This window comes from Pelophylax lessonae, assembly GCF_965119305.1.
Source record: "Pelophylax lessonae genome assembly, chromosome: 13".
NCBI lineage: Eukaryota > Metazoa > Chordata > Amphibia > Anura > Ranidae > Pelophylax > Pelophylax lessonae.
The window spans coordinates 95,750,917-95,770,544 of NC_138780.1; the positions used below are offsets into that span (position 1 = coordinate 95,750,917).

General features: G+C 44.7%; 2 protein-coding genes across 3 annotated transcripts in view; one reads left to right on the top strand and one right to left on the bottom strand.

Moving 5' to 3' along the window:
• The window catches only part of NUBPL (NUBP iron-sulfur cluster assembly factor, mitochondrial), an 88,046-nt gene extending 86,754 nt beyond the window's left edge, over positions 1-1,292 (bottom strand). Inside the window, exon 1 of one of the 2 annotated variants that reach the window (XM_082275696.1) lies at positions 1,128-1,292. In XM_082275696.1, coding sequence (XP_082131822.1) covers positions 1,128-1,232 — 105 coding nt within the window. In that variant the 5' untranslated portion in view covers positions 1,233-1,292. Of the gene's footprint in view, positions 1-1,123 lie in introns of both variants that reach the window. The other variant, XM_082275695.1, reaches the window with a different exon arrangement.
• A 32-nt stretch (positions 1,293-1,324) lies between these two features.
• DTD2 (D-aminoacyl-tRNA deacylase 2) overlaps positions 1,325-19,628 on the top strand; it is a 40,283-nt gene continuing 21,979 nt past the window's right edge. The window contains exon 1 of the mRNA XM_082275697.1: positions 1,325-1,371. The gene's annotated coding sequence lies outside the window, so the exon portion shown is untranslated. The remainder of the gene's footprint in view (positions 1,372-19,628) is intronic.

Here is a 19,628-nt window from a genome sequence, read left to right on the forward strand (position 1 = left end):
TTTAAATTTAGTAGCCGAGATCAGGGAGGTGACAGGGGTAGGAGCGGAGATGATTTCATGTTCCAGCCGAGATGTTTTCATGTAACCGTGGCAACAGCTGATGCGGTGTAACGTAAAAAAAACCCTACCCGTGAGAATTCCCTACCCTCGTTATTTCCGGTGCACCTACGTCATTGAACAGCTGAGCAGCCTCGCAGTGCGCATGCTCTAAGCTCCGGAGGGTAGGGAATTCTCACGGGGTAGGTTTTTTTTACGTTCCACCGCATCAGCTGTTGCCACGGTTACATGAAAACATCTTGGCTGGAACATGAAATCATCTCCGCTACTACCACTGTCACTTCCCTGATCTCGGCTACTAAATTTAAAAGCGGCGGCGGCTCTATGAAAATATAAATCACGGAGCCGAGATCTCTGTGATTTATATTTTCATACACCCGCCGCCGCTTTTACATTTAGTAGCCGAGATCAGGGAAGTCACAGGGGTAGGGCGGAAATGATTTCGCGTTGCAGCGTAGATGTTTTTATGAAACCGCAGCAACAGCTGATGCGGTGTAACGTTACAACACACTACCGTGAAAATTCCCTACCCTCCAGGACCTTCGAGCATGCGCACTGCTAGTCTGCTCAGCTGTTCTGTGACAGGAAGTGACGAGGGTATGGAATTTTCACAAGGTATGGTTTTCTAACGTTATAATGGTTTTCTAACGTTACAGGTGGCCATTAGTGCGTTGAAAATGAATGTTACTGCAGTGTGCTAAGACATGTAACATGCGTCACCGTAACACAACACAGAGGAAAAATGTAAATAAGCCTTAGAGGGGAAGAATATCCCAAACAGGGACACAGGCTGTGATAAAAAACTGACAGAGGATCTAACCCCTCACCACTCAATCCAAAACAGAGATATAGAAAAACTTTCCCTGCAGTCATACTTTAACATTATGGAGCTCATTGAACATCACGTTAGCTGATCTCAGTGCAGCATGCATACCATGTCATGCAGGTCAGCAAAGAGGACATTTCCAGAGACAGAACTTCCAACCAGGCACTGTCCTTCACAATCAGGGTCGGCTGGCAACGTGCTCAGCCGTGGGGCGCCATTACATGCCTGCTGGAATATTACCTACCGAGGACAGGGAGGCCACACCGGCGGCCACATACCGTCCTAACTGCAGAACCGTCCTGGACCCCAGAGCACCTGTCCCCTGTATCAGGCCTTTGACAGCAGCCATTTCCGTCTCTTAGCAACGTGTGCTCAGTCCGCTATGCGTCCCATTGAGTTACATGGCGGAAGTATGCGTTCCAAGCCTCCTTCCTTCCTGTCCAATCAGGGGGCGGAGAGTGGAAGTGCTGGCAAGCTTTGCATGGACGGTGAGTAGCAGAAGACACCTATAAATGTGCTACATGCTGTGTTATACGTGGACAGGGTTTGTAGTACCCCTGGACCAGCACTGGCTGCATGAGCATTCTAGGGAGCAGGGACAGTCATGCAGATTTAAAACAAATGGCATGTAATAATTATTACTTCTATTGACTACAACCTGGCTCCTATAGGTTATACTTATATGAAGAGACCTGACTGCTGTGCAATCATTCTGTGATATAAACATGAGTGCTTATTTCAGCCAAATGTCCATGTTTATTATGTTCTATGTGCTGAGCACTCCCTCCTGACTGGTACTGGGAAGCAGGGATTCCATTACAGATGGTCAGTTGTTCGCTGAGATGAATTGGCAGAGGAAATGTCTGTGTACTGTCCATAGATAAAGACGGGGGGATTAACAAAGACTAGTGCATGGAGGGGAAAAATGGGCTCAGGCGTGTTCAGGATCGTAGTCCAAACTCACCTGAGCAATCCCATCATTGCGCACTGCCAATCACAGGCAGTGAGGCATTTCCTGGTATGTGCAGCTGCAGACTTGGAAATGCCTCTCTGCCTATGACTAGCTGTATTGACTCTCTGGCCGGATAGCTCAGGTGGGCTGGGACTATGATCCCAAACACACCTGAGCCATCACTAGTCAATTTCGCTATGCGCGCCTAGGTCTTGTTCACACTGACATACTACAGCACCCAACCGTGTAAGGTTCAGTGCTCGTGCACCCCTGGGCAGGCAGTCCCATTCATGTTTTGGATGCAGCGGCTGCATGGACACAGACCCTGCTCCCATTTTGACATCTGTGTGGGTGCATTGCTCCGAATGCAGATGTAAAATTTTGAGCAACCTCTGTTTTCATACAGCTGCTGCATCCCGATTAACATCAATGGGACTGCCTGCATGGGGATTCACTGAACACCCGTGCACTCCCATGCGGGTAAACATAGCTTTTGCATGTGTGTATGCTGTAGTACCCCCATGTGAATTGGGTTTGCAATCTGCATTTGGGGTACTGTTAACAATGTATTGACACCCGCAGCAGAAACCCAAGGGCGCAGTGCGCTTTGAACAAGGTGCAGCAAACGCACACAGAACACACCTTTCCCACGCCATGTTATTGTGTGAACTGGCCCTCATTGTTTTTACTAATACAAAAAATAGTTTTTTCCTTTAAATGACAGTCAATTCATTTAGGTGTGAACTGGCCCTATAGGATATACTAGGAGTCTTCATGTCAAGCATTGAAGTGCTTATAGAAAAGTGTTTCAGGTTGTTAATCTGTGAACTCCGGCTAAATGAGTGGAAATTAAAGTCTAAGGGCTCTTTCACACAGCCGCTCAGTTTTTTTCTTCCGCTCCGGTGCTTTTTTTTTTTTTGTGTCATCCGGTCCGTATGTCCGCATATCATCCCATCCGTTTGCGGATGATATACGGACATAATGTATGTCTATGGGGATTGCAGATGTCAGCGGATGACACCGCTGACATCCGATTTTGCATCCGTTCCGTTTTAGGGTTCTGTTCCGTTCCAAAAAATGGAACAGAACTGAAAGGACGAAAATCAAGGGTCAGCGGATTGTCATCCACTGACATCCGCAATCCCATAGACATTCATTATGTCCGTTAATCACCCGCAAACGGATGCGGTGATTTACGGACATACGGAACGTCTGTGTGAAAGAGCCCTTAGGGCTCTTTCACACGGACGTTCCGTATGTCCGTATATCACCCCATCCGTTTGCGGGTGATATACGGACATAATGCTTGTCAATGGGATTGCGGATGTCAGCGGATGACCATCCACTGACATCCGAGTTGTGTCCTTTCAGTTCTGTTCCGTTTTTTGGAACAGAACAGAACCCTTGAGCATTATGAACAGGGGTGAGTAACACAGATGCATACAAACATCTGAAACAATAACTTTGTAAAACAAGATGCAGAATGGTGAAACAAATAAATGGATTTTTTAATACAGACTTACCTGTAAAATCAATTTCCTGAAGTACATCAAGGGACACAGAGCCATAAATCATAACGTATGGGTTATATAGCCACCTTTAGGTGAAGGACACTGGCAACCAATCAGAATTTATGCCCCCCTATATAACCCCTCCCACACAGGAAGTACCTCAATTTTGTAGCAAGCAATAAAGACCCAATGAAAGAGGGGAGGGACCTCTGTGTTTTCATGATTTACTTCAAGAAATTGATTTTACAGGTAAGTCTTTATTAAAAAATCCATCTTTCTTTTTGTACATCACAGGACACAGAGCCATAAATCATCACATGGGATGTCCCAAAGAAATGCATCTGAGGAGAGGGGGACACCGAAAAATAATGCCATCTGACCCAAAAAAGGATTACACTGCTGCCTGCAGAACACTGCGTCCAAATGCAGATTTCTCCTGGGTCCCAACATCCACTCGATAGAAACGAGTGAACCTATGCACCGATGACCAGTTCGTGGTCTTGCAAATCTGAGCCACAGAAGCTTGATGGCAATGTGCCCAAGAGGCACCTACTCCTCTGGTAGAATGTGCCTTTATAGGAAAAGGCAGAGCCTTCCCTACTAAACCATACACCTGGGTAATAACCTGGTTAATCCAATAAGAAATCGTAGACTTAGATGCTGCCAACCCCTTTCTGGGCCCTTCTGACAGCACAGACAAGCTCTCGTTCTTACGAATCCGAGCTGAGTTCTCTAAGTAATACTTAAGGGCACGCATTACATCAAGAGAATGCCATAACTTTTCCTCCTCTGAGTGAAGATCTGGAAAAAAGGAAGGTAGTATAATGTCCTGATTCAAATGAAAGGCAGACACCACCTTGGGCAAAAAACCTGGGTGTGGACGTAGAATCACTCTATCTTGATGAAATATCAAGAATGGCTTTTTACAAGAAAGAGCTGCTAGTTATGATACTCTTCTAGCCGAAGTTATCGCAATGAAAAGGCAAACATCAGGGAATACTCCTCCCAAGGAGTCACCAAAGCATTCACTTCCGATTGCGAGTGGATCCCTGGTCCTGAACACAAATCTCTTCAATTTGTTGTTGAACCTGGATGCCAACAGATCTACGTCTGGGACCCCCCAGCGTAGGCAGATTGATTGAAACATCTTGGGTGTAAGGACCACTCCCCGGAAACATCTGTTGACGACTCAAAAAGTCTGCCTGGCAGTTCTCTATTCCCGGAATAAAAACTGCTGTCAGGCATGGCTCAAACTTCTCTGCCCAAGACAGGGTGAAATCCACCTCTTTCTGGGCTGACCAACTCCTTGTGCCTCCTTGATGGTTAATATAAGCCACAGCCATGGCATTGTCGGATTGTACCCTGATAGGGTGACCCCCGAAGCCTGGATGCCCAGAATTTTAAAGCCCGACTGACTGCTCGGATTTCCAAAATGTTTATGGGGAGACCTTTCTCTATCCAAGACCATTTCCCCTGGACAGTACGTAAGAGCATCCACTGCAAAACATAAATTGTGAGGTAGATCTGACAGATCTACCATAGACTCTCCTTGTGAAGGAACTGTCTTGAACACTCGCTTCATACGGTCTTTTAAAGACTGACAAACTCCTATGGCTGCTACTGCTGGTTGAATCCCAGAACCGGCAACTGCAAAGGAGGCTTTCAATAAAGATTCCAACTTTTTATCTGCTGAATCTTTAAAAACCTGGACATTATCCACAGGACAGGTAAACTCTTGTTAACCGCAGAAATGGAAGCATCCATAGTGGGCATATTCCATTTCTTTGTAAACTTTTCCTCCATAGGATACAATAATGTAAACCTTTTAGGAGGAACAAAAATCCATTCAGGATGGTCCCAATCTTTATACATTTCTTGCTCCAGGAGCGGATGTATGGGAAACGTCTGAGGACTATGAGTAGAGCGCAATGAGCCTAGAGAGGAAAAAGAGACTTCAGGGAGGAAATTTGTATCCAGACTGGACCATTTCAGTAATAGACTGAATAAACAATCTCTGGGCCTGAGAGGTAGCTAGAGACTCCTCTGACCCTGACTCCCCAGAAATGGAAACCTCATTTTGACCTTACATAGGGTCACCATCAGCTACTTCTTCCACATCCTCTGCCCAGTCCTGAACTGACTCAGGGGGTGGCCCAGGTGAGGGAGATCTATCATGTTTCTTCCCTTGAGATGCTGAAATTATACCAGCAATCCTACCCTCAAGGCTGGGCAATGCCGCAGCCAAATCGTCTTTAGTGACGTAGGTTGCGGCAGAAGTACTAGGAGTAGCAAGATGCCTCTGGCTCTTCAGGAGGAGTAGACAGGAGTAGGCCTGACGATGGCATCACAGTGCCTTTTCTGACTGTGCCCCCCCCCCTGCCCTTTTTCAGGCAGACATTGCTTTAACCACTTTCAGACCGGAGGATTTGGTTGCTCAATGACCAGGCCCTATTTTGCGATTCGGCGCTGCGTGACTTTAACAGACAATTGCACGGTCGTGCGACGCTGTACCCAAACGAAATTGATGTCCTTTTTTTCCCCACAAATAGAGCTTTCTTTTGGTGGTATTTGATCACCGGTGTGATTTTTTTTCTTTTTTTGCACTATAAAAAAAAAAAGAGCGACAATTTTGAAAAAAAAAAACTATATTTTTCACATTCTTTTATATGAAATTCTCAAAAAAAAAAAATGTAAAAATTAAAATTTTTTAACATTTTAGGTCAATTTGTTTTTTGCTACATATTTTTGTTTAAAAAATCGCAATAAGCGTATTTTAATTGGTGTGCGTAAAAGTTATTGCGTTTACTAACTACGGGAAAGATTTATGTCATTTTTATTTTTATTTTTTTTTTTTACTAGTAAAAAGATTTTTTTTGCGGGACTGCGACATTGCGGCAGACAGATCGGACCCCTAACTGACATTTTTGACACTTTTGGGGGTACCAGTGACATTACTACAGTAATCAGTGCTAAAAATATGCACTGTTACTATAAAAATTACACTGGCAGGGAAGGGGTTAACAGTATGGATGATCAAGAGGTTAAATGTGACCCTAGGGGCCTGATTCTAAATGTGGGTGGGCGTGGCTTGTTTAGTTATCACAGACATGCGATCCTATATAGCAGGATCACATAACATCTGTGATAACTTCAGGGAGAAGTACGGACGGCTGTGTTAACATCAGCCGTCCGTCCTTCTCTGTCAGCAGCGGGAGATTGCGAGTGGCCGGCGGCCATCAGAGCTGCCTGTCACACACATTAGCTTCCCCGCTGATGAGCGGGAGTGGAAGCGTACCTCCGGCGGCGTGCGACCACCCCCTAGCTCCTCCCAGGCGAGCGCCGTACATGTAAGGGACTTTGCCTGGGAGAGTCAGACTGCCGCCGTACATCTGCGGCGTGCGGTCGGCAAGTGGTTAAAGCAAGACAAATTTGAGGTACTATCTTTAAGTGTACTCAAGGCTATTGCCAAGCTTATACACCCTAATGCACACAGCACTGATTATCCCAAGATACAGGACCTGTTTGTGCCAGTAATATACACCCACAGTGACTCACGCAACCCAGCTGCTGCTGCTCTGTGTCCCCCTCAGCCTCTGACAGAGGCTAGTGCGTTGAAAACAGTTTCTTGCAGAATGCCCCCATTTATGCTGTATCGCACCTGTGCGGTGTGCACTTGCACGCCAATGCATAAGAGCACGCCCTTCATGCGGTGTACGCCTGTAGTTAAAGGCGAAGATTCCCGCGTGTTCGTGAATAGGCCTACGCCATAGACACACGATCAAGGCAGAGACGAACATGCAGATGCTTATGCACTGGGGTGAAAACAACAACCATATGGGGTGAGAGCAGCTTAGGCTGAATTTTGTTTGTCACAGCTTTACCCTTCAGGTAATCCACTCAGGGAAAAAACACAATGTGATAACAATAGGCAAAGAAATAATGATTTAAATCAAGCTTTGCAACAATCCCACAACAGCCTCAACAAGATGTGACTTGCAAGCATAACATCCATAGTCTCATGGAGGGATACATATGGCACATGGTCTCTGTTATGTTATTAAAAGGAACAGTGCATAAAATATTTACAATTTGCAAATATGTCAGCAATACTTACCTTCAAGGTTTCCTGAATAAGTAAATATTTTAAATTGGACTCACCAGTCCAGCCACAGGATTCTGCTTGAAACAGAAATCCAATCTTCACCCATCACGGCGAGCTTTGTCTTGGTGACCTTCAAGGACTGGGTCCCCTTATTTTAGAGGGGCAACAGCCTTGGACCTGTAAAGCACCCTGCACAGAGTGCCTTTGGGGTTCGGTATTACCAAGGGTCCAGATCCCAGGGTCCAGTGCCTAAAAAGGACAGCATTACAGGCAAAACCTTGTATCTGCTTCTCGAGGCTCAGGTACCATCTTTTTAGTCCATTGACTGTTTAGGATGGATCTGCTAGCTAAGCCCTTAGATTCCATGATCTTTGATCGGGGTAAACAGCATATCTTCTGTCTTCATTTGAAGAAAAAATAAGAAAAAATGTGGAGAGACTCTCCACAGTGACCATCACCTTTAGACACTGGCGAAAAAACTGAGGTACTTTCTGTATGGGAGGGGTATATAGGGGGCATCAATTCTGATTGGTTGCCAGTGTCCTTCACCTAAAGGTGGCTATATAACCCATACGTTATGATTTATGGCTCTGTGTCCCGTGATGTATGAAAAGAAATACAGTTCTGTGCAAATGTTTTAGGCAGGTAAGAAAAAATAGAAGTGTTAATAGTTTATTTTTATCAATTTACAAAATGGAAAGTAAATGAGCAGAAGAGAAATCCAAATCAAATCAATATTTGGTGTGACCATCCTTTGCCTTCAAAACAGGATCAATTGTTCTGGGTACACTTCAACACAATTTTTTTTTTTTTTTATATAATGAACGTTTATTACATTTTTCAGAAAGACAAAATGCAAAATATACAACAAGAATCACAAAGAAGTAAAAAATAAAAATTCCTCTTCTGATGCACATATTTAAAGTAATCCACCAAATACAGGATGCACATTACATACATACAAGTCAAGCGTATATTAGACACCAAATGCACCTGGGCTCTCCACCCATCCCCACACCATCGTCATTACGGGTGTGGGTGACTAGGCAGGGGCAAACTAAGGCACAATAGGAACCCCCTTCATACATACACATCTGATTTGGTCAATCAAGTACAACATGTGTATAGTGGTCAGATGTGGCTTAAATAGAACATCAGTAAAATAAGGGAAGGAAAGGGTAGTGAGTTCAAGAAAGAAGAATACAGGGAAGACAGCAATCAATTTAACAACTAATTTTGGGTATGGGTATAGGGTAATTAGGTAGCAAATACAAACACATCTGAGGTAGATTATAGGGATCACGATGAGTTAGTAGGTATTTCAAAGGAATAATACATCCAGTCTGACCAAGTGTCTCTAAATTTGTCTTGTTAGTCTTTCAGCATGTGTATCCAACTCTCTGCTTCTATGATAGCATCAACCTCCCTTTTCCAGTCCAGTAATGTGGGACATACTGATTGTTTACAGTATTTGGGAATCAGAGATTTAGCTGCGTTTAGTAAGTATGGAGTGACACTCCTCTTATATACTTTAGTCAATGAAGGGGCCCCCTGGAAAAGGAAATGTAAGGGAGAGAAATTTTTGGGACAAAGGGTCATTTTCTGAACCCATGGGGTAATTGTTTCCCAAAAGGCCCTAATCATGGGACATGTCCACCATATGTGAAAAAGCGTTGCCCTGTTGGTTGAACCCCCTCCAGCAGCGATCATCGCCCGCCGGAAACATCTGGGCTAGGCGGGATGGGGCCCTATACCATCTAGAGAGAAATTTATATGATATTTCTTGAGTATTTGAGCTAACGGAGGAAGTTTGTGTGAATTTGATCCTCCTTTGTATCTGTAAAGGACTGAAATCCTGACCTATCTCTCTCTCCCAATCTTGAATATAATAGGGGACAGATTTAGTTTGTGAGCTAAGCACAAGTTTTTACATTTGTGACAAAAAGTGTTTGGAATCCGGGCGATCAAGGCTTAAGGATTCAAAGGTGGTAAGTGTATTGAGTGGTCGTAGTAGGGGTTGTAATTTACTAAGAAAGTCTGTTAGTTGGCGATGTCTCCAGGATGCAAATGGGATAGTTCCGTATTAAGCCTGTATCACAGGAAGGGGAGGCAAAATGCCCTCGTGGCATATTTGGCACATGCAACTTTCCTGTCGGAGCCCCAGGAGCCAAAGAATCCTGGATTTTCTCCAAGTGGAAACCAGGGATAGCCCTCAAGAGGTGCCAATGAAGATGTTTGGGGAGCATATTGGCCTGAGGCATTCAATCGGTCCCATGTTGACAAAGATGATCGAGTCATTGGGAATGTCCAGTCCGAAAGACCTCTAAAGGCTGATGGAATTCAAGGGGCGCCTGCTAGATTCCTACCCGCCATCGGTTTTTCTAGAGGAACCCATAATTTATTTGATTAGTCGTGACACTAATTCAATATACGAACTAGTGCCATGGCTTTGTAGTAAAAAGCTATGTCAGGGAGTCCAACATCACTGTACAATTTGTGTCTACAGAGAAGATCATGGGCTAGTCTAGGCTGTCTGTCCTTCCACACAAAGGTCAGGAATGCTCTACGTAGTCGCTTAAAGAAAATCTGAGGTAATGTTATTGGTACATAATAAAAACAGTGCAGCGATAAAATCACACAAATAAAACAATGTATCATTGATAAATGATAGTCCCAAAATAGCAGCAATCCAGAAGAAAAAAAGCCATAGGATCATGCAAGGAGGAAGGGGTGACTTGATAAAGGATGAAATCAACACACTTCACACCCCAGGTGAGATAGGGATCTCCTTACCAGAAAAGCATGACCACTAAGTTATAGGTGGTCAAACAGGCATCTGATCACATAAGCATGAGGAAGCTGCATGGAATCCACGATACAATCTTTACAATCATCAACTAAAAACAAGCCTCAGATGCTCCCAGAGACAATTCCATGAAGAAAGCAGCGGTCATGTGTAAAGAAAAAAAGTGCTCCAATAGTGCATTAAAAGATGACAATTTATTGGAACATACACTATATTGCACTCACATTTATACAGCAGTCACCGAGCATTCAGAACATCTCAGGGGCTTCACCGTGGCGTTCCTGTGGGCTCCGTCCAGCGCCGTCCCGGCTTCCTGGAGAGATGAAAGGAGTCCTCCAATGGCAAGCAGGGGGCGTGATGCCGTCGCCGTCGTAGACCACGCCTACTAGTTTTGTTATAAATAACGTCGTCGGGGTTGGCTGCACTATTTTTATTATTTATCGTTTTTATTCATTAGCGCAGTGTTATATTTTTCGTTTCGTGGTATGGTATATAGAATATAGATTATTCTGGGCAAGGTTGTCATCTTAAGGACATTTATCCTCCCGAACCATGTCAAGGGACGTCCTCTCCAGGTCTGTAGATCTTTCATTATTCCCGTCAAGTTTCTGGTCAGGGGTAATGTGTGTGCCTAAGTAAGGTAGGGAGTCTGTTCGCCAAACAAAAGGGAAGGAAGATTGCAAGGATGACACCATGGTGGGGGGAACATGAATAGGCAATAGCTCAGATATCCCAAATTGTTTTTTTAAAGTTAGAAAAAAGGCCAAATTTATGCACTTTGGACATTAACACCGGTAATGAGACTTGGGGGTATGAGAGGTAAAATAAGAGGTCATCTGCTTAAGCAGATAGTTTATGTTCCATGGAACCAATACGGATCCCGGAAATATCTACATTCCCCCTGACTGTCCTTAAAAAGGGTTCCAAGACCAGGGCAAACAGTAAAGGGGACAGGGGGCATCCTTGCCTAGTCCCATTGTGTATGCTAAAATAGTTGGAGAGTGTACTATTGACTTTGACCCTAGCCCTAGGTTCGGCATAAAGGGCCAGAACCCATTCCAGCATACGGTCCCCTAGCCCTATTCCCCGCAGTACCTCTGTCATATAGGTCCAATTCACCCTGGCAAAGGCCTTTTCATTCACAAAACTACATTGGGTGTCTGATTCGGCCCGTGTTGCGCCCAGTGGAGAACATCTAGGGCCGAATAGTGTTGTCTCTGGCTTCACAACCCACTATAAAACCTGTCTGGTCCGGGTGGACCAATGTCCCAATGTGGTCTTGGAGGTGGAGAGCCAAAATTTTTGCCAGTAGCTTGATGTCGGAATTTAACAGGGAAATGGGTATAAAGTTTACACAGCACTGTGGGTCTCTCCCCGGTTTTGGCAAAACCGTTACATGTGCCAGCAGAGCTTTAGGAGGCAAAGGATTTGAGCTAGTAATAGCATTGAAGTAGCTATAGAGGGAAGTTACCAGTGTGGGAAGGAATTTTTTATAGTAGGCATTCGTAAAGCCGTCCTTTACCGCTAGGCTTTTGCCTAGCGGTAGACTAGCCACAGCTTTGCCCAGTTCCTCAATGGAGATTGGTCGCTCTAATTCTTCCAGAACCTGGGCGGGTAGAGTCGGCAATTCAGAGTTTTTAAGGTAGGTTCGGATACTGTCGACAAAAAATTTATGAAACTCAGCTGCTATTGAGTTGGAATCTACTATTTGTCCATCATGGACAGTCAGGCTATGGACATTATATGAGTCTTGTTTCTTTAATTGCTTAGGGAGCAACCTGCCAGAACTTATTCCCCTGTTCATAGAAGCGATGTACATAGTACCGGAGTTTATCCCTGGTCTAAACACTGGGAGAGACTAAGTCGCGATATCTTTTTGTCCAAAAGGTCTGAGCTTTCTTTCTGTTTTTCTTTTTTGACACAGGAACCCTGGGCAATCAATTTCCCCCTAATGACGGCCTTATGGGTTTCCCATACCACTTGATAGGACACCTCCTTGATAGTGTTAGTTTTAAAATAAGATTCTAAGGATCGGGAGATAGCCTCACAAACAGACTTATCGTCCAAAAGGAATTAATTAATTCTCCATGTCCTCGCTTATTGGGGAGAAGTAACCTGATGTAGGGTCACCGTCACTGGGGAGTGATCAGAGATTGTAAAAGATTCAATAGTAGAGCATAAGACATTGTTTAGATAAAATTGGTCAACCAATAATAAGTCCAGGCGGGAATAAGTGTCAAATGTCTTAGAATAGTAGCTGTAATCCCTGTCTCTGACATGCATTACATGCCAACTGTCTACCAGGTGTATGGCACGTAGTAGTTTTTTAATGTGTTTAAGAACCCTAAAAGATAAGTGGGTTTTACCCGACAAGGTGTCCAATGCAGGGGCCAGTGTAAGATTGAAATCTCCACCCAAAACTAGAAAACCCTCCCTAAAATCCCCAAGCTGCCGGAGGGTCGTAGAGCGAAAACTAACTGTGCGGGAGTTAGGAGCATAGATATTGTCAAATGTGTATCTATGATCTTTAATAAAGAGAAAACACCCTTCAAGATCAACCAGACTAGATTAGAGGGACAAGGGACATGACCTCTGTATAGCTCTAATCCAGACCCCTCTGGCCTTGGGGATAGGGGATGGGGCATGAAACCACTGATTAAAGGTCATGAGGGGCATACGGGGTGTAGACCTGGCTGTGAAGTGCGTCTCTTGTAAAAGTAGGACATCTGAGAACAGATGACACATTTCCTGCCAAAGGCGGTCCCTTTTTTGGGCAGAGCAAAGACCCCTAACATTATATGTCAGTATTTTCAGATTACAAGTCATGATGTAAGCATAGGGAGGTCCTGAAGTCTAGAGCAAGACACACCCTGTATCCTAGAGCTTTGAGGGGAGGCAGCATTATAAAAAACATGAACAAGCCAGTACCCATGTACATACCCAAAGAAGGAGGAAAGGAACAAACATAGATGACATAAAAACCAAAGAAAATAAATATAGAACCTCCGTTGAAAGAATAATCCAGCAAAAAAAATAGTGCTCCCCCAGGACCTTCGTCCCGGCTGCACCTATGCAGATCAGAAAGTCCCTCATTAGTGGACCTACCTAATGGGGGGTAAGTGACTGAGGGCATGTAGAGAGCACTCACACCCTGGGCAAAACTAAAAAAACAAAACAGATTAAATACAATTTTAGCGGCCGTAAACAGATAGAGTTCACCAATTGTGTCCATAACAATAAAAAGTTCAAAATAATTGGCGAGACAATCAAAGTAATAGTAACGTAGCAGGAAGTCCCCGATAAAGCCCTAGGTCAAAAAATAAGATAAGCCTTACACAAGATGGGATATAAGGCAATATCTAAGGGTAACTCCTGGGTAGTCCCTGCCACCAAGCTGACCTGGTCTTACATTCAGGAGGGAAGGGAGGATGCTGAGCTTTGGTTGCGGCGACCACATTGATTCTTGCGATGGGACCTGAGTGGAGCCTGGCGCCATCTCTCAGGGTGTTGTGGAAGAGGGATAGAGCTGTTCAACCTCCAGTCTGGAAAATCAGTTGGTGGAAGTCCAACGTTTCCATGAAGTGCTGTAGGTCATCTTTGGTGCGGAGGACAGTGGTCTTCCCATTTCACGTAGCTGTCAGGTGAAAAGGAAAACCCCAGTGGTAGTTGACATCTACCCTGCACAGGGCCTCAAGGAGAGGGCGTACAGCCCATCGTTGCAAAAGAGTGCGCAGCGATAAATCGGGAAATAAGGAGAGCTGAGCCCCAATAAAGTCAATTGTGGGTTTGCCACGCACTGCTTGGTGGAGAGGGCTCTAATATGTTCCCTGATGTCCCATTCTGCTTCTTCAGCGTCTAGCTTAGAGGGAGGAGAGAACTGTCCTGCTGAGTGAATAGAGGGGTTGAAATTCTGCAGATGTGTTGTTGCAGACAGTCCTGGGGAGCTGCGGCTGGGAGCAGGATAGGATGGCTGTGATGCCTCACAGCCGGACGCCATCTTGGCCGTGGGTTTGGAGCTGGCTGTGTGCGGGGTGAAGAAGGCTTGGAGCCTGCTCACAGCGTGTCTGCCACCGCCGGGTGGCTGTGAGGCAGTGCGGTGGCGAGAAGGCATAGTTCGGCTGGTCGAGGATAGCAGAAAGTGGCCGCTAGAGGTGGAGAAATGCCCGGGGATGTCGGAGCTAACGGCTCCAGCGTCCTCACAGCATGCTGGCCAGGCTACGCCCCCCTACTTCCACACAGTTTTTGAAGGATCTCGACAGGTAGGTTGTTGCAGATATCTCGAACTAACCACAGAACTTCCGTGGATGTAGGCTGCCTCAAATCCAGGGCTGTGGAGTCGAGGAGTCGGAGGAAATTTTGGGTACCTGGAGTCGGCAAACAATGCACCGATTCCGACTCCTACTCCTACTAAATTTAGATTGGAATTTTAAAAAAAAGCACGTTTAAATGTCCCAATTCACAAAAAGTTATAATTAATGGCTTAGTATAAGGAAACTTATAATTGAGAAGGCCAAATGTAAAAAGGAAGAACTACAGAAAGTTCTGAAAGGACGTTTTGTCTTCCTTAAAATGGATGCATGCACACGTCACAGAGTCAATTATTTTGCTATTAATGTTAGATTTGTGGATGAAAATAACAAAACAATAACACGGACCCTCAGATTAAAGGACACTGAGGCACATCACACCAGTGATTACCTTCAGAAGTTAGTGGAGGGTGTTATAGAAGATTTTGAAATTACAAAGGAACAGATTTTATGTGTTGCGACAGATAACGCTTCTAACATGTTGAGCACAATTGAGGAGATGAACGCAGATGAAGAAGGTAACAAACAGATATTAGATTTAGAGGAAGTTTTTAACAACCCCCCTATTTCCCCCTGGACTAAATATCAAAGCCTTCCATTGGTGGCTTAACAAGGGCCTATTTCGCATTGGACACTTCTTTAACTCCATGGGGCCCCTTTCTTTCCCACACTGTATCAATTTCCTCAAAATGCCCCTCACTGAGAGATATCGCCACTCCCAGATATCACATTTCCTCCACTCCATATGGGACGATAAACCTGACCCTCCACAAATCACTCTTTATGAATGCTGGTGCTCGGAAGCCAGGGACCCAAGGGGAGGGATTTCCCTCATCTATTCAATACTATCCAACAGCGATATCAAACCTGCATATACGCTAGCCTGGGAGAGGGACCTGGAAATGGAGTAGGACCTGGACGACTGGGGTTTTCGCCTTCAGCGCTCCTTTACAGGTATACTGAATGTTTCTCTCATCGAAGCTAATGTTAAATTGCACACCAGATGGTACCTGGTCCCTACCCACATTGCGGCCATGTTTCCAAAGGCCTCTCCACAGTGCTTTAGGGGCTGCGGTTCATCTGGTGACCACTTGCACACTTGGTGGGCCTGCCCCAAGATTAGGCTATTCTGGAATAAATTATTCCAGATCATTCGTAAAGTACTTGATCACCCCATCGCTCAGTCCCCACAAATTGCACTTCTCAACGTCAAGGTCCCTAAACTCTCTAAACCTGCTCAGAAACTCCTCCATTTTATGCTCCTGGGAGCCAAACTCACCATAGCCAGAGCATGGGAAACACCCAGGGTGTCCATCAGGGAAACCAAACTTAAGATCTCCTGAATCATGTCACAGGAAAAAATCTCTGGTATTATCAATAATAATGTGGTCAAATTTGAGACCATCTGGGAACCCTGGGCTAAATATGTACAGGTTTCCATTTGATCTGGCCGCCAGACCCTCTTTCTTTTTCCTCTTTTTCTCTCCTTATTTCAGCTAACCCCTTGAGCCTCCTATGCTCTTATTCCCTTCTACCCCCTTCCAGTCTATCCTACCTTACTCCCCCCACCCTTCTTTGCCGCCCTACCACTCTTGGGGCTTTCTCTGGAAGGGGAATGTGCTGGACCCATATGTCTCGCAACCCATTGGGGGCATGGTGTCCCCTCATACTTCCCCTCCTGGAGATACCCTCCGCCTTACCTCGTATATTGCCTGTGGTTTATTCTTGGGCTTTGCATCCCTCTATATGGGGACTCGACCCTCTGCATCCTGTTTCAGCTCCCATAGCGTGTTGGGGGTGGATCTTTGGACTACCCTCTTTGACCTCAACACAGTTGGTTAATGGATATGCCCCCCCTCAAATGTTAGTACTCCTCAATTTTATATGTATGGTATTCAGGACCATGTCTAGCCTGATCGTTTTACCATGTTTGTTGCATTTTGTACTTGACTTTTTCTCAATAAAAATCAATGAAAGAAAAGAGTTAGAGGAAGACAGCTCTGCAAGTATTGGAGAAAGTTTAGAAACTGAGGAGAATGCTGACATTTTTTAGACATCTTTGTTGAAGAAGAATTGAAGCTTGCTACTATTCATCATATGCGATGTGCTGTTCATACACTGCAACTTGCCATAAGAGATGGATTAAAAGATCGCCATGCAGCTACACTAATTGGCAAATTACGGCAAGTAACTGTTGCAGCCAGGGCCCCGAAAACAGATGCAATTTTGAAAAGATGTGCAGGAAAAGGAGTCATTTTGGATCAAACAACTCGCTGGGGAAGCACTTATTTAATGGTGAAGCGTTTGCTTGAACTTAGACTTCATAGAAGAAATGGACAATGAAAATCTTGCATTAACTGAAAGCCAGTGGACACAAACAAAAGAGCTGGAGAACCTTCTTTCTCACCCCTTCACTGTCACCAAGAGGTTGCAATGTGACGATCTAACCCCCGGTAAATTCCTCTTGGAATGGAAGAGCCTGTTATATCATCTGAACAAAAATGGAGGGTTAATAGCTGAGGGCATTGCATCTTCAATGATGAAAAGAGAGTCTTTTGCTGGAAAATGAAATCTTGTTAGTTGAACAAGCCATCCTTGTTTATCCAGAGATCGTTAGTGATGTGGCCAGAATAGTTACTGCAATGCCACCCACCCAAGTCAGTGTCGAAAGATTAATACATATTAATACAGAGGAGTCGGAAGTACAAAAAACTGAGGAGTCGAAGTCGGAACATTTATCTACCGACTCCACGGCCCTGCTCAAATCCTTCTACCTCTTCATGTAATCCTAGACAGACTCCATGATTTTGAGATCAAGACTATGTGGGAGCCAAACTAACACTTACAGGAAGGACTCTTTGTACTTTTTATGCTGAAGATAGTTCTTGATGACTTTGGCTGCTTGTGGGGGTTGTTATCCTCCTGCAGAATACATTTGGGGCCATTTACACACCTCGCTGATAGTATGTACACTTGGTAGAAACATGCTGGTGTTATTAGGCATTAGGCACCAACAGGAACAATATATTTTGTCATTTCCATATATCTTACCTGTGCTGGAATATGCAGAAAAAGCACAACAATGGATCTAGTGCATCTTGAGGTGAATTAACCAACTGCTTTTCAGTAATTATTTTTTAGTACAATAGGCTTAATGAACAGATTGACAATTACAGGACAAGGATACTTATTAAAAAAAAAAAAAGTGACAGTTATTTTTTAGCTGAGATTTTACAATACCAGTCACAAGCTTAAATGGAACTAAAGCAGGAGATACCCACCTCAGCTCCAACGATCTGATGTCTGCTAGGTCCCTTGCCGCTGCCATCTTCTCCCCAGCTTCTAACAGGTCCTGGGTTTTCAGTTGTCTTGACTTGCCAGTGGGGGAATATGCAGGTCATTCAAGAAGAGTTTCGGTCTTAGAGAAATAAAAATTTTAAAGTCAGCAGCTACAAATAATGTAGCTGCTGACTATATATATAAGGACACTTACCTGACCAGGGATCCTGCGATGTCAGCCCCCCAAGCCGATCCGTTCATCGGCTCTGGATGCAGGAACCACCATCTTCACTTTACTTTCGGCTTCATAGCCTGTTTTCTACTGCGCATGCCGAGTCGCACTGCGCTTTTTGAATGGTCCCGCTGTCTTCTGGGACCTGTGTATCTCCCATAAGGCAGTGGGGGGAAAGAGGAGGGGCCAGAAATTTCATAGAGGGGGGGAAGCAAACAAGTGGAGCTTTTAAGGATTTTGTGGGGAACCCCCCCGCGCACCAAGAAAAAAATGGCGTGGATCCCCCCTCGAAATCCATACCAGACCCTTATCCGAGCATACAGCCTGGCAGGCCAGGAAAAGAAGGTGACAAGTGAGCACCACCCTCCCTTCTGAACCATACCAGGCCACATGCCCTCAACATGGTGAGGTGCCACCCGCCCAAAAAACCTTGTCCCCATGTTGATGGGAATAAAGTCCTCTTCCCCCACAACCTTGGGCACTGATTGTGGGTGTCTGCGGGCGGGGTGTTTATCAGAATCTGGAAGTCCCCTTTAACAAGAGGGTCCCCAGATCCCACCCCCCATGTGAATGAGTATGGGGTACATAGTGCCTTCGGCTTTATAGCCTGTTTCATACTGCACATTCTGAGTCGCACTGCACTTTCTAAATGATGGTCCTGTCTTCTGGGACCTGTGTGTCAGGCAGTGGCGGGAAAGAAGAGGGGCCAGAAATTTAATAGATCGCCCCAATCATTGTGGTTACCCGGAAGTGGGAGTGGCTACCTGGTTTTGACAGAAGGAAGCAAAACCCCCTTTTGGGTGGAGCTCCGCTTTCATCAATACACATAGGCACTGTATACACACAGCTCAGTGTACACTGTAAAGAGGACTGCAAACAGGAGGTAAGGAGTTGAGTTTATTTTATTGCAGAAGAGATACAGAATGTCTCTTCTGTGATAAATAACCTGTCTGCTTGCAGTTTTTTTGTTTTAACACTTAAAATGGAACTAACCCCTCCTATCCTGTACAGTCAGGGAAGCCGCTATCCTAGCCTCTGTTTAACGCCAGCCATTTGATGGCTTGACAGTTCGATTGAAAGCACAAGTAACTGTGACAGTTATCATGCACAACATGCAATGGATGTAACTGTTACAGAAACAGTTAAAACAATGGGCTCAGTTTCACTTTAAGTACTGCTTTAAAATAAAGATCATTGGACTCCATTCACAAAGCAGTACTGCACAGCGTTTTCCAAAATGTTTTTTAACATTCACTAAAAAATGCTGCTAAAATACCACATGAGTACAGTTATTTTATGAAGTCATGCGGTATTTTAGTAGTGAAAGCCCATGGTAATTTACCACCAGCAGCAGCCAGCATACTTATCACAGGCTTTCATTAGCTGGTTGTTAAACAGCTGAATGTAAACAAAATGTAAAAAAAAAAAAAAAAAAAAGGCGGTTATAAAAATTAAGAAAACAAACGGCATAGGGTCACCCCCAATCCATACCAGGCGTGGATTCCCCCTCAAAATCCATACCAGACCCTTATCCGAGCCTGGCAGGTCAGGAAAGT